Consider the following 24,302-nt stretch of genomic DNA (forward strand, 5'->3'; position numbering starts at 1 on the left):
TTCGCCAGGCTGCTGGGCTCTGTGGCGCAGATGCTGGTCAGCGCGGTGCTTGCGGACCTCTGGTCGGCCGAACGCTTCAGTTACGAGGGTCTTAAAGAAGGACCAGTTGGCGATGGCGGATTTGCGGTTGGTAAACCAAAGCTTAGCTACGTCTGCCAAGTAAAAGATAACGTAGGCGAGCTTAGAGTCGTCATCCCACTTGTTGCTAGTGCTTACGCGTTCGTTCAAGGAGAGCCAGTCTTCGACGTCTTGCTCACCACTTCCGCTGAAGATTGGTGGGTCCCGCTGGTGAGTAGCGCCGGGGCAGGTAGACGGGGCAGCCGATGGTGCTGGCTGGGCTGGAACGGGCTGGTTGGTGACTGCGTCAGTCATGTTTCGCGGTAGTTTTTCAGGCAACTTGCGAGAGCGGAGCTCCAGGTCTGCTTGGGGATCTCAGCAGCCTCCACCAAATGTGACGACGTTTATTCGAGCAGAGATGTCGCAACGAGGTCGCAACGGAGAGTGGGCGTACGGCAAGTCTGGCAAAGGCGGCACAAACTCTCGCGCAAGCAGAGCACGGGCTTTTCGTTGTCTTCCGAAGGCGCATACGCGTTGGTGCGTATGCTCCACTACACTGTGTAAAGCTTACCTCAGTGGCATTCACCACCCATACATTTTTAACATCACGATTAATACTCAGACTACGGAAGATGCTGCTGTGGAGTGCTGTTAAGCAGACTTGCTTTACAAATATCACAATTGAAGTTTTGTCAAACTATTGGGAACCTGTTGAGTACTGTTTGGAGCCATGCAGACAGACTGGCAATGAACTTTATTAAGAAGCCATACAGCCACACGAAAAAAATATCACAAAGTGACATGAATCAGCACAATGAAAACTTCCATTTGCTGTTTCAAATAACAAAAACTTGTTTGTTTTTTTCTTAGTCTGTGCCATTGCATAATAGTGGTCATAATGTGATATCGTGCCTGCATACCTGATTCAAAGCTCTCTGCTACAGCATTCCTCATAAAATCCCGTGCGATTTTATGACATGGAACCCCACGATTAAAAGATTTACTGATGTCACATACTTGGTATTATAGTAATAATAGTAGAGGTACCACGTCAAAAAACCACTGTATCGTTATGGTGACAGCGGAGGGCTCGGCAAATTTCAATTACCTGGGGTTCTTTTGCACCTAAATATTCACACAGATGCCCCTAAAATGTAGTCTCCATCGAAATGTGGCTCTTGCAGCTGGAATTCGAGCACCATAAACACTAGGCTGCAACGGCAAATAGAACCTCAGTAAACTTGGAGGAATCGATGAAGAGTTTCCAGCGGCGCCAAACTTTTTTTTCCTTCATAGCTCACACTCCTATAACAGCTAGATATTTTAACTTGTTAGGCCGGTTTCCTTTTCAGTTTCTGGCTCGTGTGCATGACACGTCGAGCAGTGGCAGTGCAATTTCTTCATCGTCAGTGGAGACGCTGGTGGAAAGTTACAGATTCCTGGCGGATCGCTGAAGTGGATTTACCGACCTGTGGTGGAGGCGCCACAATGCGGCGCAGACTGGTGCGCAGCACCAGAATCGCTTGAGCCTGGGCAGGTACACGCCGAAGGGGGGCACGCACAGGCAGCACGTGGAGGAGCACCACTTCTCGGCCACAATGAGCGCCGCGGGCAACCACGTGACCGTGAAAAAGAAGCTCGCCAGCACGGCCGTGCCGGCAAACAAGCTGAAAGAGGAAAATAGAGCAGGCAGCGGCTATTACAGTAACTGTAGCAGTGTGGGGATTTAACTAGTCAATAATAATGATGATAATAATAATAACTAGTCACTAATAATATATATAAATAGTAGATAACAAGGAAGTCGTGTTGCATTCTACAGTGCATGTAGGCGATGAGACATAAAACCTAAGAATAAATGCACGCTCCACTCACAGCTACTGCTGTCCCACCCAAAGAAAATTTGCATAGACAACTCATCCAATGGCGTGTGCTCATTTCTGTGACATGAGGTACCTTTGCAGGTTTTTTTTTTTGTATAGATGCGTTAGTGTTGCTAATTTTTGGTCGAAGTACTTGGGACTTCCTGGCAGACTTCAGAAAACGTTTCGACATCATTCTAGGGAAATTGCAATGTTTTCAGTAGAGATGATGACCTTCTAATTATTAACACGCATTATATTTAATTTAGCAATGAAAAAATTACGGCATATTCACGGGGTGAATGATGATGAATGGGCGAAGCTCCGGAGGGATTCATCGGTAAACTGTGAATCTTCCGTGTAATTCGCCCAGTCGATCATCATGTAAAGACGTGAGAAACGCTGTGTGTGTATATACACAAATCAACTTTTATTTGTTCTTAGATGATGGATAACTTGCGATGTCCCTTGCCTCGCGCGCTCGCACATCGGGATTCTGTCTGCGAGCGCGCGCTGCTGCCGCCTTGCGCTCTCTCCGCTGTGCAGCCTTATCCATCCGGCGACTCCGAGTGCGCGCCAACAGCGAACGGATTTTATTACAACGCTCCCCCTAGCGTACGTCGCCGCACTAAATGGAACGATTGCCTTCAACCAATGACACGCGCCATATGTGACATCATTCCTATTTTATAAGATCTCGCGTCTTTCATCAACTACAAGTACCGCTTTCTAGTTTATAACATCTTGCATCTTTTCATCATCAGCTACAAGTACCACCATCTAGTAAACACTACAAGAACTAAACGAGAGGTGGCTACATACAGGAGACGGTACCGCCATCTAGTGAACACTGCAAGAACTAAACTAGAGGTGGCTACATACAGGAGACGGTACCGCCATCTAGTGAACACTGCAAGAACTAAACTAGAGGTGGCTACATACAGGCTACAGGGGACGCACAGCCCACGCCCTAAGGAGCTTCGCCCCTAAAAATACTTGCGGTTACAACAAAAACCACCTAGCACGTCTCTCTTGCACAGATAATTGGCAGGCCCACCACACTTGTGGGGGTGGAGCTTGTACAGTATGCACAAAGTGAACGGAAACCTTCCGATAGAGTTCGTGCTTACATGAAGCAACTGCTTCTAATATGACTAATTTCACAACTGAATTACCCGTGCCTATTCCTATTGCAGGAAAAGCAACTCTAGTGAAATGGAGCGTACTTTCCTGATCCACTGAGGTTCTGTTTACCGAGGGTTTACTTTACTTATTCTAAGGTTGTAAACACCTATGGTATCATTGTTCTGTTCAGATTGACTATTGATCTGGTCTAAATGAGAAAAGTTGTGCTCTTGTACAAGTGCACAACTCTCGCACCCTGTTGTACAAAACGAGGTGTCATCAATGTTACAGAGTGACCGTCACTGTTGCTGCATTCCATCATCAACGCACCCAAAGCAGCGGACAGCGGTAATGTTGCTGACGCAGCTGGCGAAGAAGGCAGCGGCCGTGGTGACACTGGTGACCAGCATGGAGAGACAGGCGTGGTGCAGCGTGTCCCGGACTAGCTTGACCAGCGTGCCGCTGTTTTTCTCCGCCTTGGCTGCCCCCCACGTCTTGCAGTAGATGAAGGCGTCGTCCGCTCCAATGCCTGTGGCAGACGCGTGGGAAACAAAGGAAAAATAAATTGTATCACCAAAGTTGGCTCCCAGTAAGATTAATTTATCAAAAAATATAACGAGTGCTCACCAAGAAGCAAGGTAGTACCACAACATGAACGCTTTGTAGTTAAAGACACATCAGTTTCTGAGAAGTTGACATTACCAAGTCATGTTCATGTCGTTTTCTGCACTAGAAGGAGAAAACAACTGGTACCAACTAACTTATGATTCTGTAATTTTTTGCAAGAAACATCAAAAGACAAGTTTCCGAAAGCTAGATGTTTCGATCATAGTTAAGTTTTTTGTCAATTTATAACGCATTTACTACTCGGGGAAACGTTTCACATCTATCGATGTGCTTCTTTCTTGCCGGACAGTTTACCATTGATGTCTTGACTATAGCATGACATTCATCCACATTTGGTCAGCAACATCTGTGAGTGATAATTCAACTGTCACCTTCACTGTGTCAGGCAGGCCAACACTTAGTTCTGGTTAGGCAACGTCATTCATTCCAGTTATTCCTACACTGGGAGTGATTTTTCGAAGAAAGCCACGTTTAACTTGTCTGTCCTGTAGTCACATCAGAAATGATTCAACTGACATTTGTTTTATTAACTTTATCACAACCATTATCACGCTTACAATAATAAAGCGCTGGTCTAGTTGCTACGGATTCAGTATGTACACTCGAACCTCATTATAACAAACTTGCATCTTACATAAAAGTAAGTTCCTTATATCCAAAAATTTGTTATAAAGGTTTATTCTTAACACTAAATATATTGCGAGACTATTTTTCATTTACTTTGTTATAACTAATATTTTGTTATATCCGGATTCGTTATATCGAGGTTTGAGTGTATCTGTGTTTGCATGCCCTGTTTTTTAAGAATGACTTTTTCATGCCGATTCAACTTTGAAAAGTCAGATCCTGTTTGAAACTAATGGCATTTCACCAGGTTGTGATCACCATTTCAAAATCAGCATCCCCACGTGTTGCTTTCGCACACATTGTCACATTGTTTGAGCACGCATTCAGCAGTACCACGTGCTAATTTACAGCAAGACTAACGTTTTTGGCGTCCCAGGAGCTAGCACAGCTGCAATGAATTTGCATACGCATTTGCACAAGTGCATGTACATATACACATGAAAATTTAACAATTATGGAGTGTAGAGGGGGAGCAAACTCCCAGCCACCCACTGTCCATGCCAGTGATACAAGATTCTGAGATATAGGCACCAGTTATATAACTGATATATATTTAGTGCAGCAGTCTCAAACATGTTTAAAGGCTGACTATAATGAACGTGGACCAAAAAAACAAAAGACAGGATGCACGTTCTGTTTTTCGCTCATCCTGTCTTTCGCTCGTCTTTGTCCGTGCTCAATATAAGCTTTTAAAATGAATGTAAACCAACTAGCCCGACTCAGTGCCTCATCTCAAACATTTGAAACATACTAACGGCGCAAGCGAGCAAAACCAAAATCAGCCACAAGCTGCCATATTACCTGCAGAGCGTCACAATTGTGTGTAAGTCCTGCCTCCATAGTGTTCTCTTTAATGTCAGGATAAAGATGTCACCGAATATAGCAAATACAAGTTAGATGCTCCTCATCTGGTGTCTGCCAGTGAAAATGTACACTCAAACCTCATTATAACAAAGTTGAAATCTCACGCAAAAATAGGTTTGTTATATCCAGAAATTTGTTTTAAAGGTTTATTCCTAACACTGTATTGCAAGACTATTTTTAATTTACTTTGTTGATTTATATGTGGGGTTTAACGTCCCAACACCACCATATGATCACGAGAGACGCCGTAATAGAGGGTTCTGGAAATTTCGGCTCCCTGAGGTTCCTTAATGTGCACCCATATATGAGCACACGGGCCTACAGCGTTTTCATCTCTATCGAAAATGCAGCTGCCGAAGCCGGGATTCGATCTTGTGACCCGCTGGTCAGCAGCCGAGTACCTTAGCCACTAGACCACCGCGGCGGGGCCATTTACTTTGTTATAACGAGTATTTCATTATATCTGGGTTCGTAACATCGAGGCTTGAGGGTGTAGCATTCCATCTCACCTATGGCGATGGTGAGCGTGAGGACGTTCATGAAGGGGAAGAAGGAGATGCGGAAGACGGTCGTGTACAGGAAGTACGCCGTGCCCAGGGAGAAGACGACGGCCATGCACGTGACAGCCGTCACCAGGAAAGACTGCGTGTAGGCCCACATGGCCGCCAGCACTGTCACACCCGCCAGGGCCACGTACACCGTGTCGTGCAGGAGGTACTCGTCAAACAGGGCGTGCTTCAAGCCTAGCTCCATGCCGACCACCTGCACAGTGAAAGACGGAGAGGTTTTATAGCGAAAGCTGTTATGAGATCCCGACAAGGGTTGCTTTCGGTGCTGTAGTTGTCCGCCGCCACCTCTGGTGTCCACAAGTACTGTTGCTCAAATAAGATAGAAATAAGCAAAGATGAAATAATAAAAATAATTATGCTGGCATGGGGTTTGAACATGTGCCCTCTTCGTGGCAGCCCAGTATTCAACCACAGGACCACGCCTGTGTTCGAAATTCCTTCACAAAAATACTCTAAATAGGCGTCATGGTGGGCAAGAAATGACATTAACGTTTAATGTAGTGTGCTAGAAGAGCGAAATAACAATCAGGTGTCACACGATGCGAATTTCGTAACCAAACTTCACTCATTATTAATAGTATAACGAGTGGGTTGTAGGATGCTTCAAATCAATTACAACGAGCTCAGCCATAATTCATTATTGTCATAAGTCACCATATTACCAAAGTGAGCGTAATGACTTGCAAATGCATAGCGGGTACTTGGCTTTTCTGCTGAATGACGAATAATTGCTTCCCGACTTGAAGAAAACTGTGAAATGGCGAAGGGGGTACTTTGCCAAGTGTACTTGTATTATTAGCCTAAAGGGAGTTCACAGCAGGTTTTAGAAATGCCACTCTTCCAGCTTTCGTTGTGACTGCACAATGCTGTCTGTGTAGGTCTGGCGTTTTTTTTTTAAGGTCCGGTACCCAACTAAATCTTCTTCTAACAAGTAGAATAGAGGCACTATGAACAGCAAGCAATAGGCCAAAATAAAAAATTATTTCACCAAAATATTCTGAACCCTTTGCTGTCCCAAACCCTTTTCCATCTTTTGTCTATTATGATCCGAAACTAGAAGATTCAAAGCTCAAGTAAAAGTACCTTACCTTTACTTTTACAATATGTGCCATCTTTTACAGATTGCACATAACGTAGTGAAAAATGCATGCACTAAGTAACCGTCAAAAAACTTTTGGAGCCGTACCCGACGGTAGACTGCTGCGGTCGTATTGCGTGGTCGAGCAGGGGCGGACAATGGACCGCAAAGGATTAAAATTAGAACTGTGTGAATAACCAAATATTTGGTGTGGAGTGAGTTCAAATAATGAAGTGTGAATTGAATATTTTAAATATATTTCTTGAATACTTCTATAATATTTTTCGAATGCTTCAAAATAAAATTGCAGGATAAAGTTGGAGAGGATTCCCAAGTATATTCTTATGAGATGGCAACATGAAAGTGTTCTTTTGGCTAGGTTGATGAAGCGCTAGCGGGGTGGTGTTTTATAGTTGACTTATCAAGAATAAGGCAATGCAGAGGTCAAATTTTGTTCTTAGGTATTCATACCAAAGCTGATGCTGACTGAGTTAAAATAGGTCTGACACATACAAGTACAATGTATACTGCATACATTCTTTCTTGGAAACTCGCAACGAATCGATTTATTGACTGATTGATTTACTTGACTGACTCATTGAGTGAGTGGTTCAGTTGTAACTACTTCTGTTAAAAAACAGCACCTTGTCACAACCTTCTGCAGCCATGCCTTCATTAAATTAGCCTGTTATTACGCATTATGTGCTGTATACATTAGGAATGATAAAAACTGATTGAGTGAATGGGGGAGTGACTTGCACAAAGGTGCGACTTATAACCTGAGAAACAAGGTAAGTGCCATCCCCAAAAACAGGGTCAGGCCCTGTTGGCACCTTGCCTGAGTTACATTACCTGAGTTACATCGCATTACCTGAGTCACATCATCTTCCAGGTGGCCGTACTCCTCTAGATCCTTGAAGTAGGCCATGGCCATGGTGCTCTGCCCCAGAGGCAAAAACACACTGGTGTAGGAAAGGTGCGGTTCCCGGACCAGCCTACCCTGACCGGACTGCGCAGACGACGAGTCATTTTGCCTGCTGCCTCCACCATCCCAGTCGTCGATGAGCTCGTCGCTGCCGTCCCCGCGGTTGTCAACAGGCGCGAGGAAGTCAACGTCGGCCAGGTAGTGGAGGATGGTGTACACGGCGTTGTACTCGATGCACTCGGCGGGGACTCCGCGGCACAGCCGAGCCCCTGAGGCGCAGTCGTGGCTCAACTTCATGCTGTGGTAGTGCGGCGCACAGGCCTCCAGCCTCTTGAGAACCTGCATTGATGTGTTTATCTATCTCTGACCACGCTTTTCTATATATGAAGAAAAAATAATCTGATATGGTATAGCCAGAATTTTTTTTTTTTGCTTGGCACAATTACAGGACTCAAGCATTCAAACACATTTTTGTTTTCGAATAACGACTTCTATTAGCAATCGGTCACAACAACTGCATCATGTCACTACATATCTGGCCACTAACAGCAATGTTAGCTCTAATGTATTAAGTATTGGAGTCAAAATTATGCTGATCTGACTCAAACTGTCATTGCTAAAAATGAGAGAGTGTGCATCACATGTTACGTCTTGCGACAGACGTGCTGAAAGGATCAGACCAGTTCCAAGCGAACCATGTTTATAAACTCGTGCTTGTGGATTCGTGGCCCGGGAAAGAAGGGCTGCGGCTAGCAAGCAGCACTCTGTTTATAACACTCAGGGGCACAAGAGCACCTCAGACTCTTATTTATTTGAGCACCAAATGGCACAACATTACAAAGCTCTAAATTTTTGCATTTCAGTTTGCAAGCTGTGGCTGATGATGATAAATTACACACCAGCGCCGCATAATGGGTTGCTGCTTCTCCTATTTGACGTACGAAGCACGGAATCGATTAGGAAGAAAGAACGCATGACAGAAAAGATGCTGTTCTTTCCACCCAACCAGTTCTGCGCTCCCCTATGCAAAAAGTCAAACCAACTAGCCCAACAAGTGACCATTTTGAGACTGCTCTCAGCATGCCAAGAATACTATTTGTACTAATACCCGTCAAACATGCTAGTGACACGTCACCTGGACTTGAACACATAGAGCTTGCAGCACTTATCCAAATGCAGGACCCCTTGCACAGCTATGGCATAAGTCACTGTTGTAACAGTAGTCGGGGGTGATGCCATGGTTTATTTCTTAATTGTGGTTGCACCTATGACAAGTGATATCCTCTATGGAGCCAGCGAGGCAGAAAACATATGCGTTGCTCTTTGACTATGCTTTCTTTTGGGAGAAGGTGATGGGGGGGCAAAGGGGGGGCAGGTTAAAATGGAGGGGGTGCTCCTCCCCCACGTGACACACCCCGAAATTGCCCCTGACTGAACTATTTGAATTTTGTTTATTTATTGACACCGTCAGCCCTTCAGGGGCTATAACAAAAGTGGAGTAAAATTATATTAAATAGGAATGTGTTTAAGAGGAACATGAGAAAAGGAACTATCACAACTGAAATGCATACAATTTTCATAGCACCCATCAAAACACATCCATCAAATCTATCATAATTGTGAGGCATGTAATTTAAACAATGAAGTTCATTAATGAAACACAAGAATATAGAGCATCATTGCTGAAACATATATCTTATTATGACACTTAAAAAAACACAAAATAAATGTCATAATCTACTTAAAAAGCAAGTACTGCAAATCGTATCAATGTTAGCACATAGTATTTAGGTACACTATGGAATTTATGGCTTCTAAAAACAGAGGGATTTAATTTTCACAACTGAATGCGGCAAAGAATTCCTCAGCTGATTCACCCTAGAGAAAAGGCTGTACCTTAAACAGTCATTGACTCATTATAAACCTTGTGGGGTGGTAAACTTCATACTGGCAGTCACTTATGGAGACGAACAATGCCTCTTTGCTACTTACAAGGGACAACAGTGAAGTATCATTGAAGAGAGTGGAGTGAAAGGAAAAACAGAGGAAAAGAGAAGTCACCTTTGTCAAAAAAGTATTCACAGCGTTGAGCACCAAGCGGGGGTACTTCTTTCCCCATCAGCGAAACCGGTAAGTTCCCAGTGCCACTGGGCATCGAACCTAGTATACTTGCAGCTTAGGAGGCCGACACTCTTACCGCTTGAACATCGCTGCAGTGCGTACATGCTGCAACGTGCGCCCTTAAATTACCAATAATGCTTATAGTCGCGTCTGCCGTTCATAGAGGAGGTCCATGCATGGCGTGAGCGTTCATACTTGTCCGGATAACTGGCAGCGCAGGAACACACAACAGACAGAGATATAGAATCACGCAAAACGAGCGCTCACATAGTTCTTTCTTTGTATGTTGTGTGTTTCTGCGCTCCCAGTTCACTGAACAAATATGAACTACCTTTTGAGCCTGTGGAATGCGGGCTAAAAGGGTAAACGATTCTGGGGTTGTGGTCGTACGAGCAAATATCATGATACAATTCAGAGGCATGTGACAGAGGGGACATTAAGATTAATCCTGACTACCTGCGGTTCATTAACAGGCTCCTCAAGGGGAAACTGAAGCAAAACGTCGATTGGTTAGATTGATCGTCTACCTGTGTTTGAGTATACCACCGCTTTCTTGCATGCGAATAAATGACATTTTTTATATTGAAAACAGCTATTGAAGGTCTCTAGTGCCACTGCTCGATTTGAGTCACCTGCATCGAATGGAGAACTTGATGTCCTCACCTCGGCTGCCACATTCTGTGAGTAAGCGGGCACCAGAGACCGTCATGGCTGTAATTTCTGGCACTTACTGCACCTCTATTTATTGCCAATGTTTGTGCAAATCACTTTCTATTCGTAAGCCACTCAGAAATCAGAAAAAATGATTGGAGACCATTTATTGAAGTACCCAAGCCTGACAGAGGGCACGCCTTAAATTTCTCGATTGCGTCGTTTTCTCACTCACAAGTGCCCTGTTCTCAAAAAGAATAACAAACCAATGCCTCCTCTAGAAAGATGCCTGCAACGTCGCACGCTTTACCATGGAGACGGGAGGTTCCTCGTAGTTCAGTATTTTCTCCGCAAGGAGCGCTCACAGCTGACACCACTATTTCAGCTCGATTCAGAAGTTATGCCATCACAAATACACAACCGTGTTGCCTCCGAGATGACAGTGGACATTGCTTTAATCTCAGAGGTGGCAAAGTTTAAACTGGTTCAAAGCGGCTACCGCGGTGAGTGCTCGCAGCCGGCACTGTTTGGGGGAACGGAGGAGGAGAGAACATGAGAGGATCGAGAACCAGCTCTTCGGCTCAAGTCGTAGGCATCTTTCCAGAGGAGGCATTGGAGAAACTCATCCTTACACAAGCTCAATCTTTACATCTAGCTCAATTTATTATTTCTCTTTCAGTCCCCTTAAAAACGCCATGACACCCAGTTTTCAGTTTTAATCTGTGTTAATCACTGTGGGTTAACAAACAACCTGGCAAAATTTTGGTGCATTTCATAAAGCACTTAATTTAAAAACAAATAATTTTTATATACATGCAAATGGCCTTGCGAGCCGTGATGTCGCAAGCTGTAGCTGTGCGAGTGTCTGTATTCTAGGGAAGAACGAGTTGCAGGAGAGGCAATTTTTCCCCTCATGCCTCACTGCCATTTGCACTCACCTAAGCTACACACCAGTGCTTTCTCTCTCCCCCAGCGGCAATGCAACACTGGTTGGCAGCCCCCCCCCCCCAAGAGAAAATCCTGCTGACGACCATGCGGAGAGTGATTTCTTTTCGTGATCAGCTGCGCATGCAGCTGCGATATTTCAGCTTGGCTCCACTTAGAATTGAACGATTAGCAAAAGTTGAAACTTTGGTAGAAGATGAACGCTCCGCGCTAGATGCAGTACATGACGTCATGCACGCCATGACAAAATGGGGGTCGCTTGTGGTGGGAAGGGTTTAAAGTCAGCAACTTCTAGAGCTTATTTTGAGATATTCTCCAACATTGAAACATTCTCCTACAGATCATTTTACATGTATGTATAGGCAAAATTAACCCCCTACTTCTACTTTTTGCTGTTCGCCTCGGTTACAGTTACGATTGCGGTGCTTGGCCGCCGACCTAATGGTCATGGCGGTGGCATTTCCAAGGAAGCGAAACGCTATATGTATAGGTTCGTATACTGTGCGATGTCAGGGCACGTCAAGGAACACCAGATGGTCAAAATTTTTGCAACCTTCTACCACGGTGCCTAACAATCATACCCTGGTTTTGGGACATAAAACCCCAAATATTTTTATTCTATTTTCCATTCCAAAATGCTAATGATAGGATGAACGTGCCATCCCCTTTTAATGAAGTCCCACTCAAAACTCGATATAACGAACCCAGACATAACGAAATATCAGTTATAATAAAGTACAAAAAATATTCTTGCAATAGTTATAGTGTTTGGAATATACCTTTAAAATGAATTTTCAGATATAACAAACTGACTTTCGAGTAATATAGAACTTTGTTATAATGAGGTTGGGGAGGAGTTGTATAAGTTTTGGAGATTGCAAAAAATGTTGCCTTTTAAGAACGACAAACCTTCTGGACGTCGGTGGCCGTGATGTCCATGCACGAAGACCGGTTGTGCAGCAGCGCGATGAAGTGCGGTATGGACCAGGAAGTGCAGCAGCGATGTGGGCTGACACGCTCGCAGATGGGTCGCAGGCTGTCGGGGCGTCGGAGAACACCCAGGTCTGTCCGACAGATGGAAAGCAGCGCCTCCAGCGTGAACAGGTTCGCTCCGAGAACCGCCGGACCGAAGACCACGTGCCCGTGGTTTCGAGCTGAGAGGTGTGAGAGCGACAACTTTGAAGACTTCCACTGGGCGGGTCGGTTTATATAAGCGTGTATGAGGGGTAAGCTATACCTGTGCAATTACCACGAGTTTCACATTGGAGCTGTTATACTTTTTGTAATGGCGTTACGCACTTGCAAAAATTATCATCATCACGAATCGTCTTCAGCACTCTCCTAGCAAATGCACCGCACTAACTCAGCTGGTGCGCACTTGCTTCGCCTTCGTCTTTGTCTTCCACTTCGCTAAACGAACGCGGGCACCTGGCATGCACTCTCACACTGCACACATTCCTCCGGCGTTGGATGCCAAAGCTTGGATGGTCAAGAAAACAAGCACAGAGAGAGAGAGAAAGACAGAGAAATATAAAAATTCTTGGCAGAAAGAAATTTCTTCACAACGTGAGAACATTGTCAAAATGTTTTTACAGGCAGAGCAAAATATTGATAATATTATAATAATGTAATATAATATGACTTCAGCCCTTGACCTGTATGTTCCTTTGTGGTGTAACGTCTAATTTGCACAGTTGTTACCTTTAGCGAATATGCGACCAGCTAGCCCAATGACTCGCACTTTGGCAATATGATTTTTAGGGGCGAAACATTCGGTATGGCAACAAACTTGGTGACCCTTCTCCACAATGCATTTCTCGACACTCCCAATCAGCAGTGAGAAACAAAACTATCTGTCAAGCACGGTAGACACTTCAACACCATGCACATTATCAGAAAATATAAATGAAAAAAAAAACAACATCGAATAATTAAAACCAAAAAATATGGGTGACACATCGATGGGTCGTTGTAACACCACTGGCAATGTGGCAAGCCAACAAGATGCATATTATCAGGGAATTTAGAGTGAAACTTTTGTATAAACTTGAAGGGACCTCAGCAAAAAGTTCATTAAATAGTTCGCTGAACTGACACAGCTACATTGCAGCTCGTCACCACAAGTTGAGTGTAAGATCGAGCGTTCAAATGAAATTACAGCCCATTTATTCATGATGCTACATATTTGCATTCAAATCTACGCTTATTGAGGCTCTTGTGAAAGGTGCAGCAGTCTTTTATGGCAGTTGGACACTTAAGGCTGTAGTCATTATGAGTCATTGTCACCTTCCACTGCAAAACTTTGCTAAGCAGAAAAAGACTTCAGTATCTCTATACTCGTGGAAAACTTTTCTTGGCAATGAAGGGAAGGCTACAGAGCCAAACTGGGCATGTGCCACCACAGAAGAATATAATTCCAAAATTGTGTTCGCATCTTCCGTGTGAAAATCATAAATAACAACAGTACCTTATTTTCTCCGGAATGTTGTTTATAAAGAGAGGAAGCGCACACCAAGGACATATTCATAATTATTTTACTTCACGAAGCATCATTTCGCATTTCTGTATGTGTGAAAACATAGCACGTTTTAGGTACACTGTCAAAATGGCGTCTTCATCTTTCGATGAGTGCATGTTCCCATCCAGCTATCATGACAACTCGTTGAAAAAGCGTGTGACAATTTTCACTCGCAAATGGCTGTCTAAGCAGACATAGTAAACTGAATGCAGTGTTGCTATTTAAGACCGACCATCATTCAAAGCATGAGCCGAACCGGACTACATGGCGGAGGTGTACATGTAGAGTAGCTCCACCCCCGTAGCTTTCCCTTCATTGCCAAGAAAACTTGTCCGCGAGTATAGGTGCATCACCATGCTTCTGCATAAAATACCCGGAGACATGGGGATTTCATTCGGCACTCATGACAGCCATCACGCGGTTGCAGGTATAGGCATGTAGCTCCCGCGGAAATTATGAAGACTTCAACAATTAGCTCCCATGATACACCGTGTGGAGCTGATAGCAAAGGCCATGATAAAACTATGCAACAAAAACAGAGGTTGTACTTGAACATGATCGACCTGACCTTGAAGAATTTAGATGGTGTCCCAGAAGATGTTTGCAGAACTTAAGTAAACTATGCAGTGAATTTCCTTGAACTGATGCAAATTAGCATTAGGTTTTATAGTGCTGGCATCAAAGATATTAAAAAAAGTTCTCATAACTGAATTAGTCAATTTACCTGAAGTTTATATGTAAGTGGTATTTTGTTACACCTAAAATATGATAAGAGAATGGAAACAAACATATAGGGGCAATGCTGTCATTGTACGCTGTTACTATTGATAAGGGCAATATAATTTCAAATTTTAAAGTGCTTTGTGTTTTGAGGCAGACGTTGGTAGGTTGTAAATGTGTGATGGCAGAGAGAAAGGTTTGGTCACTTCACGAGATGCACGTTCATTTGATTGCTCACTTTGGACACTGACCGCTGTCGAAATAGCATAGCTGTGTCCTTCAAAATAGCATGGTCATTTTTATCCTTCTTTGTCACTTACTGCAGAAGCGAGTCCTCCATCTCCAGTAACATGCCGTGCTTGCCTCGAGAAGCACATTTCTGCTCATTTGCTTTTCCAACCAGACGTTCTCGGGGGCACCATTGTCGCATGCAGTTTTAATTAATTTATAACAACCAGCCAGCTGCCTGGGTGTTTCGCCAAAAAGAGTTGCGGAATTCTCACACCTCACAAAGGCTAACGCTGCTAACCTCGTCCAAAACCAAGGACGCTGCTAACACATTGGTGATTTTCAAACACACTTTTGGGGTGGCCTTTTTAATGAAGTTCAGGAGGTGACCTTTACATGGCCATGGCCATTGCACGAGTGTACAGGGTGCTTCAGCTAACTTGCACTAAGTGTAATTTTAATTTCGCCTACTTTAATGAAGAGCTGCAAAAAATTAAACAAGGTAGCTAGCTTAGCATAGATGAAATAATTTAATGTTGCTGAACAAATATTAACATTTTTCTACTGAATATTTGTCAGTAAAGGCACTATAGTGCCTTTAGTGAAAAATATTCAGTAGGAAAACGATAATGCTTGTTCAGCAACATTGGCTAGTAAACAGCCCCACAGTCGAAAATGTGTGAAGTGATAACTGTACTCTTGTATGATATGGACATGCTGCCACAAGAGCTTTACGAATAAGTGCAGCAATAAGAATGTTACAGGGTGTAAAACAACTTGCTTTGGCTGGTTTTGGTTTTTCGCTCGACTTATATACCCACCCTTCTCAAAGCCAGGAGGGTTGGGGTAGCTCATTGTGACAACACCCCCTAGGCGACAATGGCCACAATGCAGACGACCAAGAAAGGGTTCTTCTGTGTCCCTCGTGTCAGAGCAGCGCTAGGTTAAACCTGGCAACACGGCGAAAAGGCACGGTAAAAGCGCGCCCCAAACTGCAAATGTGTCGCACAGCGTACAGAACCAATCGACGAAGCTGGTGATGCAAACCGTGGTCGACATTTCATCACTGCGTGTACGATGAGATCGGACAGACGCAGGAGAAGATCGTGGGAATTTTTTTTTTTCGAAATGGAGTGTCACCACGACGCACTGCACTGTGATATTTGCGGAGTGTGATTGCCACGGCCTTCTGCATGAAGTAGCGAGCAAGTTTTGCAGGTGTCAGAGCCTGTTCATTGGCCCCTAAAGGTTAATTAAGCAATGTTATTTTTTGTTAATTACACAAATTGGGACATCAAGAGAACACATCCAGACAACCTGCTAATGGCTTATAACAATACAGGCCCAACTGGATGCGTGTAGTAGGTGTTTGTTTCTGTAATGTAGTCGAGCCCCTTTATAAGAGACACTGATATAAGAGACAAATAGGTATAAGAGACACCAGCGTGCCTACAAAAAAATACAGGCCATAGGAAAATGCATATGTTGTGCCACAATTACGAAAGACATGTCATATAAAAAACATTGGTGCCTGGTGCATGTCTCTTATAGAGGGGTTCAGCTGTACTATGCGCAAGTTAGCTAAAACACCCTGCATAAAGTAAACAGAATACAAAATATCTTACATGGATCACTGCAGAAGTAGTGTGGCCGCTGACGATTCCTCGGCGCGCCTTCTCCCCGACGCTTCCACATGGGGCCGAACTTCCGGCGCGACCTCCCCGGCTCCGACCGGGCGTCCTGAGGGTCTTTCTTGCGCTTGCGACCTTTGGACGCCGGCGGACTCTGGACGAGCCGACCGTATGAGCCCTCCTCTTCGTCTGCGAGGGGCACTTCTGGCTGACTTCCATTTGATGGAGTTTCCTGCTGAAAGGAGAATCGGAAATTAAAAGAGAGAAGGAGACGCATTCAAGGAGTATTGACAAGGTTTTGGGACTTGGCGAAAGGGATGTTTTTTGTTTCTTTGGAATCCAGTATTAATGTTCACCACACATCGGAGCCAGACAACACGTATAGGATATTTTACTGTAATTTTTAAGTTTTCATTGCTGAGAAAAGACAGGGCAGCTCCACCGCAACAGAGGTTATCCCAACGAGTCAACACAGTTCTACAGAGTTCGTGAACTCTGCGTGCTGAAGGCGACCTAAACTGCAAAAATCACTGTCGAGGTACTCAACTCATCACTGCTCACGTCACGAGCAGGTGAGAGATCTCCCTGTAGTACGTCACAAGTTGCTGTCTTCCCCTGATGTCACATCTCAATGACAAGTCACCGAGAAGCTGCCCCTTCGATATTGAAAGGGAATGTTTCTTTTGTCATCTATAATTTCAAACGTATTGCTGATGTTGTGATGTTACCTTTTAATGTTTTATGCTACCTGTAAAGTATTCATCTTTGTTTTCAGCCATACAATAATGCCCGTTGGGTGCTGTAGGTATCTGAATAAATAGATCTGAACAAACAATTAATAGGAGCAGTATTAAAAAAAATATCCAATTTATTCCCAGGCACCACAATACCTGTATAAGGGCTCTGAACAGCAGTGATTTTCTTTAGAGCGACAATCGGAAAGTATTTAAAATTCATGCCGGTGCTCCTCCAGAAGGCAACAACATATGATGAGCAGAGCTAGTTGGTTAATGTGGAGCTATTATATGCTACTTTCAAGCGAATCACTGAGTGCGTGAACCAAGAACAAACGCAGCTGCTGTCTCCAGACAGTCTATGGTGACGGTGCACTTGTCATGATTTGTCATACAGTGGTGTACTGGTGGCAAGGAAAAAGCCCTCCACAAGAATTGCGATGCTCAAACATGCATTTGAACTCCCGCTCTTTAGGGCGCTGCTAAAGATGCTCACAAGCATTACAAGACGCAATGCCGATGCCATCCGTACATGGCATCCTAGGAAAGACAAGGCATTACAACAAAATTCTACGCCTATGCATCCCTTAGACAACTGCCCAAGAAGATCTTGTGTCTGTCGGCTCCACTGGTTGCCCACCCTTTACAAATGAAATGGACTCAACTTTTTTTTTTTTTCGTTTTTTATGAGGCTTCAGAAGGTGACATACTCCAGTCTCTCCATTCACAGTCATTAATCAGACATTTCGGCACTTTGTCTGGACTGTCAAGATTGTAGTAGCTTTAGACACATGTTCTGCAGAGGTGCCCCTCTTCACAGGGAAAACATCGAGAGTTTTCTGAAGAACAAGCACATCAACAAGGGTAGTTGCAGCCACGCGAAAGAACTCAAGGCATGAAACACCGCAGATCAAGTATTATAAGAATGCAAGTACACCCTCACCCACACATGTTCTACGAGTTTGTAATAAACACTTCAGCACCAGGGCAATTGCTTATTTCACTAGGACTGAGTGAGAGACTACAGGACACATGCTTACATAACTTGCTATTTGAGCATGGCTCCCATGATGTTTTGCCAATTGCCTTTTGCCAAAAACAATGCTTTTGTTGATGACCTGTCACCAATTTTCACAATATGCAAATCATAGCTGTTTCAGACTTTATAATAAAAGGGATAACTGACAAGCAGTACCCGTGTGTAGCACGAAACCACAGGGAAATTTACCTAGATTTCTCAAAAATAAGCTACTTAGTTGATGAAAAATTTGTCCTGTTCGGAGGATCAAGTTGAACACTCTTCTTGAGCAGTTGTCCTTCCAATTAGGCCAGCCAGGAAGCTTGCAAATGGAAGTGTGAAGGAAAATTCGTCGACAACTTGATGCCCGCAGATACTGAATGTTGCAAATGAGTTCTATAGAATCCAAAAATGTGGTGCAAGGGTTACGAAAGGGATAACTGACAACCACCTGCTCCTATAGCATAAAGCCACGCAGATATCCGCACGGATTTCTCAAAAAGGAAAGCTTCATGGTTGGAATTGTGGAGTTATGCTAAATGCTCACCTCTCCATGATTTCCAAAGGGCAGCACTGAGGGCGGGGTGGGAGAAGAAGCTCCGACAACAGGTGGCGCTGTCGTGGCGGTCCTGGGCTTCTTGGTGACGTCCTGCGGCTCCGGGTACATGGACAGCATACCGTCCCAAGTGGACGCGTCCTGCAGGTTCTTCCAGGCTGCCAGCCGCTGAGCCAGCACTGTGCCCCGGGGCTCGAAGCCCTGCCGAGAACAGAAGCCAGAAGATTTTAGGAAACGGCATCTCCAAAATTTTGGCGAACAGGTACTCAGAAGGGAGTGTCTGTAACAAAACTTCAAGACAAACATTAATATGATAACTGGACCACTCACCATATCAATGTCATTGAAATGTGTGTACAGGTCACATTTCTATAATTATTTTTAATATGTGATTCGTGATAGAATTCTGAGTGTAAAGATTGTACTCGCTAATTAAACCACAATATGCCTTGTCTGTAGCGGATCCCTGACTAGCCATATTGGCTACGGATGCGGATGTTTCAGCAGAAACTTTTCATAAATCATTTCATTGAAAATAAAGCATTCTTCTTTTTCTAAAGAAGAAATTCTGGGGGAGACATATTTTAATAGATAGAGGGCGAACCTACGAAAATCTGTGCTTGAAGTTAATACACCCATAAAAAAACTGAACCTGCCACAACGATCTAGTCGTCATCGTGCTCAACTGCTGACTCAAAAGTTCTGGGATGAAATCCTGGCTGTGGGGACCACGTTTTCGATTAGTGTTAAAATACTAGATGCTTGTGTACTTACATTTGACATTAAAGGACCCCAGAAAGTCAAAACTTCTGCAGCCCTTCACTACAGCGTCCCTTATAATCATAGTGCGGTTTTGGGATGTTAAGCCCCAACAATTATATTATAAGATGAAGAAACTCAACTTCATCACAGTGAGGGCTGCTTTTTGCCCACCGAAGGGTACAGGAAAACATTATGGGCTCAGGGCCAGGCGTCAGCAGGAGCCTTCAGAAAAAGACACCTCGGCAAAAACAAACAAACAAAAAAAAAAAAAAACCTTTACCCATTGGGAGCCATGGCCAGACGGCCGAAAACCACAGTGTGGTCGAGAAAGCGTGGACATGCTCCCAGCCAGTCATTTCACATTGTTACAAACTATTGATGAGATCTAACAGACAATCATGCCAAGGAAAGTATCCGGGATGTTATTAGAAGTACTTCTCATATAAATGTGAAGAAGGAAAAGTGGACAAAAACATAGCTTGCCGTGGTCAGGGACCGAACCTGGCACCTTTGAGTAATGCGTGCAATGCTCTGTTGAATGAGCTACCACGGCTGCTATCCCTACGGTCCACTTTATGGGATATATACATGCATTAAATGTGGGAGCATATGTCAGCGCCACCAGTAGCCATGACGACAAGGGTGGAACACTCATTATTTGCCTGTTTGGCGTCAGGTAGTCCACTACACCATAAATCATTATAATTTTTGGAAGCACCCACTAGGCCATTATTAATCATTCTCTACAGAGGTAAGCTACCCGCTAAGCTTCTGCAAGGCATTCTATACGCTTTGTTGAGGCTGTGGCAGATGACAGGGAACTATGCCTAAGCTCTTTGTAATTGGGATGAAGCATTAAACCACACGCTGGTAAGACAACACGCAGGCTGTGACGCTTGATGTTTAACTCCTCTACCGCACTATATTACCTCTGTAAACGCGATTTCTCGTCCAACATAACACCTGCGGAGGGTCTTTTTCGGGAGGAGTTTCAAGTACCTACGTGACTCTGCGGTACAAGTGCTGAGTGGCACGCAAAATGGCTGGGTTCGAAATCTGCTCGAACTGCGCTCTCGTTTTTGTTTATCTACCCAATACATGTTATGGACACCAGCGCTGGCTGTGCTGGACTATCCCATCATAATCGGCCGTCGTTGTGGTCTCGTAAAAGATTCCACAGTAAAAGTCCCGCTCGCGCGTCTTCTCCAACAGCAGCTTTAACAACCGTCTTGCATACGCCATCAGTCCGGAGTGCATAGTCATTGGCGCAGGCATGTGTGGGCGACCACCCTCCCTGACTTTGCACCTTCCCACCCCCCCAAATGCTCATGCCAGGCCTCCGCCACGTACATACAGGCAGGTCATCGCAGCAGCTGCAGCTGCGATGCTCTGGCACACATGACCAAGCTGCCTGCACTGCTACATCAAAGCCCAACTCGGAGCCAAGAAACTGAAACTGGGAATTGTCCCCATAAAAAAGGCAATATAAAATTATTTAGCAAGAATAAAAAAATCTTGCTTCCTGGAGCTATGAGAAACACTTGCAGGAAAGAACGCACAAGCCACTATTATGATGGCCTTACCCCTTTGAAATCAAATGAAGTACGAACCAAATATAGTATTACAGGTTTGCCAAGCACACTGAGCCATCCCCACAGCCTGCATAAGCTCTAAGCATCGATGTCAGTTGATAGAGAGGTAAAAGAGTAGCCAGGCAGTGTTTTGCACACCTGCTTCCCTACATGAAGTAACTATAGTCACCCAAGTCCAGAAGTAAGTATGCCAAGTTTACGGCAAGTATTTCATCAGCTTCCTTATGGAATCTACTGGCTGTAGCTACTAAGGAGAGTTTCATTTATTCCTTTAAGCAGTGTTTAAATTTATATTTGACACTGTGCCACTTTTTGAAAACTTTATTGACTTATGATGTTGCATTTACTCAGTAATAATGATTTCATTGTGATGCCACGATGTCATTGTGAGACTGCCATAGTCCAGTACATTTCACCACCTGGGATTATTTAAGGTGCACCTGCATCTAAGTATACTGGCTTACAGCATTTCATCACCATTGAAAAGCAGCAATTACGGCGGGGTTCGATCCTGCGTTTTTTGGGTGAGTAGTTGATGGTCTAGTTGACTCGTCAAAGCTTGTCCACATTGTGGTGTACTAACACGATGTGTGCAGACTGAGACCTCCTCCCGTATCAATGTATCTTTGTTGAATGCATTTCTGAATAATAAGATACAAACTGAAATAAATTGACTTGAAACTTGCGCAGCTCTAACATAACCAGAAGTTATCAAGGGAGCAGTACCGCTTCAGGCAGATTTTCTATTTTGACGATTTCTCGTGTCATGCCTCCACGTTTTCTTTAACTTCTGTCGTGTGCCTCAATATGTGTCACAACCGCAGGTAAGTAACCTTGCCTGCGACAAGCACAGGACGTCCCTGAAGCCACCGTGTTGTACTACCAGTGCTGCAGGAAGCCAGATTTAGCATCACCATGAGCACGTTGTCTGTACATGATAGCTCGATGGCCCCTAAGCAACCTCTACAATTACAGAGAATGAGCACGTCGTTCTCTCCAAGCGTTAGTTCCTTGTGCCAGTGGTCTGTCACGATTTTTTGTGCCAGTGGTCTGTTTGCGTCACATCCACCAGGAAATTGGCTCTAGATTGGTTTGTATTGGTCTCCTACCATGCTCCTACCATGCTCCTACCATGCTCCTACCATGCTATAATGGTCTCTTACCATGCTCTGCAGTGCAGTCGCGTGTTTGTCCGGCCTCGTATCGCAGAACTATCATGCACAATCCACTTTGTTTCGTGCGTTTTTCAATGTGCTAGCAGGAATAACGGCATATAGATGAAAATCGCGAGTTTTAATAAGCTCAGTGCCGACACTGTCCCCATGTTGCGCGATAAAATAGATGACAAGATTGAGACAGCGTTTTTATAAAGGATATTGGAAGCTAAAAGAAAGCCGCTTCGTGGTCTCAGAACTTCCGAGTTGTTTAGGGGCTCCCTAGCAAGTGGTTGTTTTTCAAGCAGAGATGCCAGCAACAGTCCAGTGACGTCCTTATCAGATGTAAACTTTTAACCGCGCCAGCAAACATGCTGCTTGGACGCCGTTCTGGTTGCAGTTTTGTAGTACGAGCATGTCCAAAGATGTGTGCATGGCGTTATGTGCGAGCTGTCCATTCCATCTGGAGTAGAAAGAGATCCGTGCTTTGTGCTAGCAGTAGGTAAGTATGAACAAATATTTCTTGGATGCATGTTGTAGCCGCAAGCTTGGAAAACCACCAGAACAAAGAAAGAATACAAGTTTAGTGAGAGCCTGCCGAAGTTTCGGTGAGAGCCCAGAGGAGCTACAATGAGTGACAACGTCTGAGAGTTTTACGTGCCAGAACAAAGATTGACAGGCATGCCATGATGGAGGGTGGCACTGGGTCGATTTTGAATGCCTCGGGTTCCTCAATGTGCGCCTGTTTGTATTTACCCAGGCGCTCATGCATTTTACATGCATGGTATTAATATCTGGGGTCTTACGTTTCAAAACCAAGCTACGATTATACGAGATGGCGTAGTGGAGGGCTCAAGAAATTTCGGCCACCTAGTGTCCTTTAACGTTCACCAACATGACACAGTGGACGGGTCTCTACCGTTTCGCCTCCCCATAAATGCAACCGCCACAGCTGGGTTTAACCGGCGACCTTCGGTTCAGCAGCCGGGCACTCTAACTACTGCTCCCTCATGGTGGACCATTTTATCCTCGTCAAAATGCCTGCTGATGTCGTCACAAGTCAAACCTGACCCACAGAGCTCTGCAGTACGACACTTTACTTGCAAGGTGACCACTTGGGGTAAGCTCCAATGAGAAATGCACTCCCTCATGGTGGACCATTTTATCCTCGTCAAAATGCCTGCTGATGTCGTCACAAGTCAAACCTGACCCACAGAGCTCTGCAGTACGACACTTTACTTGCAAGGTGACCACTTGGGGTAAGCTCCAATGAGAAATGCACTCCCTCATGGTGGACCATTTTATCCTCGTCAAAATGCCTGCTGATGTCGTCACAAGTCAAACCTGACCCACAGAGCTCTGCAGTACGACACTTTACTTGCAAGGTGACCACTTGGGGTAAGCTCCAATGAGAAATGCACTCCCTCATGGTGGACCATTTTATCCTCGTCAAAATGCCTGCTGATGTCGTCACAAGTCAAACCTGACCCACAGAGCTCTGCAGTACGACACTTTACTTGCAAGGTGACCACTTGGGGTAAGCTCCAATGAGAAATGCACTCCCTCATGGTGGACCATTTTATCCTCGTCAAAATGCCTGCTGATGTCGTCACAAGTCAAACCTGACCCACAGAGCTCTGCAGCACGACACTTTACTTGCAAGGTGACCACTTGGAGTAAGCTCCAATGAGAAATGCACTCGGCATAGACCAGTTTACATTGTACGTTTCTCTAAAAACGTTCATTGTCATTTTTGTTTGCTGTATTTACACAACGATGATAACGGATTCGAAAAAAAAGTGTGTGCTCACTACCTAGCAGGGGAGATATCCCCCTTAGCTAGCCATATTGTAAGACGGGCTGTTGCTGATGCAACTTTGAAATGTGTAATATGGGCTCCTGGCCATCAGGGTTTACAAGGTTATGAGGCTGCTGACG

At 44.5% G+C, this 24,302-nt stretch overlaps 1 protein-coding gene across 3 annotated transcripts in view; it reads right to left on the bottom strand.

Annotated features, from left to right (window-relative positions):
* Positions 1-24,302, bottom strand: part of LOC119185000 (protein dispatched homolog 1-like) — a 495,836-nt gene that overhangs the window by 44,210 nt on the left and 427,324 nt on the right. For 2 of the 3 annotated variants that reach the window (XM_075872171.1, XM_075872170.1), the window contains exons 7-13: positions 18,848-19,057; positions 16,543-16,783; positions 12,361-12,605; positions 7,681-8,073; positions 5,672-5,924; positions 3,375-3,573; positions 1,527-1,724 (exon numbers count right to left, since the gene is read on the bottom strand). In XM_075872171.1, the coding sequence (XP_075728286.1) occupies positions 1,527-1,724; positions 3,375-3,573; positions 5,672-5,924; positions 7,681-8,073; positions 12,361-12,605; positions 16,543-16,783; positions 18,848-19,057 (1,739 nt within the window). The remainder of the gene's footprint in view (positions 1-1,526; positions 1,725-3,374; positions 3,574-5,671; positions 5,925-7,680; positions 8,074-12,360; positions 12,606-16,542; positions 16,784-18,847; positions 19,058-24,302) is intronic. The other variant, XM_075872172.1, reaches the window with a different exon arrangement.

Source organism: Rhipicephalus microplus, chromosome 8 (assembly GCF_043290135.1).
Source record: "Rhipicephalus microplus isolate Deutch F79 chromosome 8, USDA_Rmic, whole genome shotgun sequence".
Classification (NCBI taxonomy): Eukaryota; Metazoa; Arthropoda; class Arachnida; order Ixodida; family Ixodidae; genus Rhipicephalus; species Rhipicephalus microplus.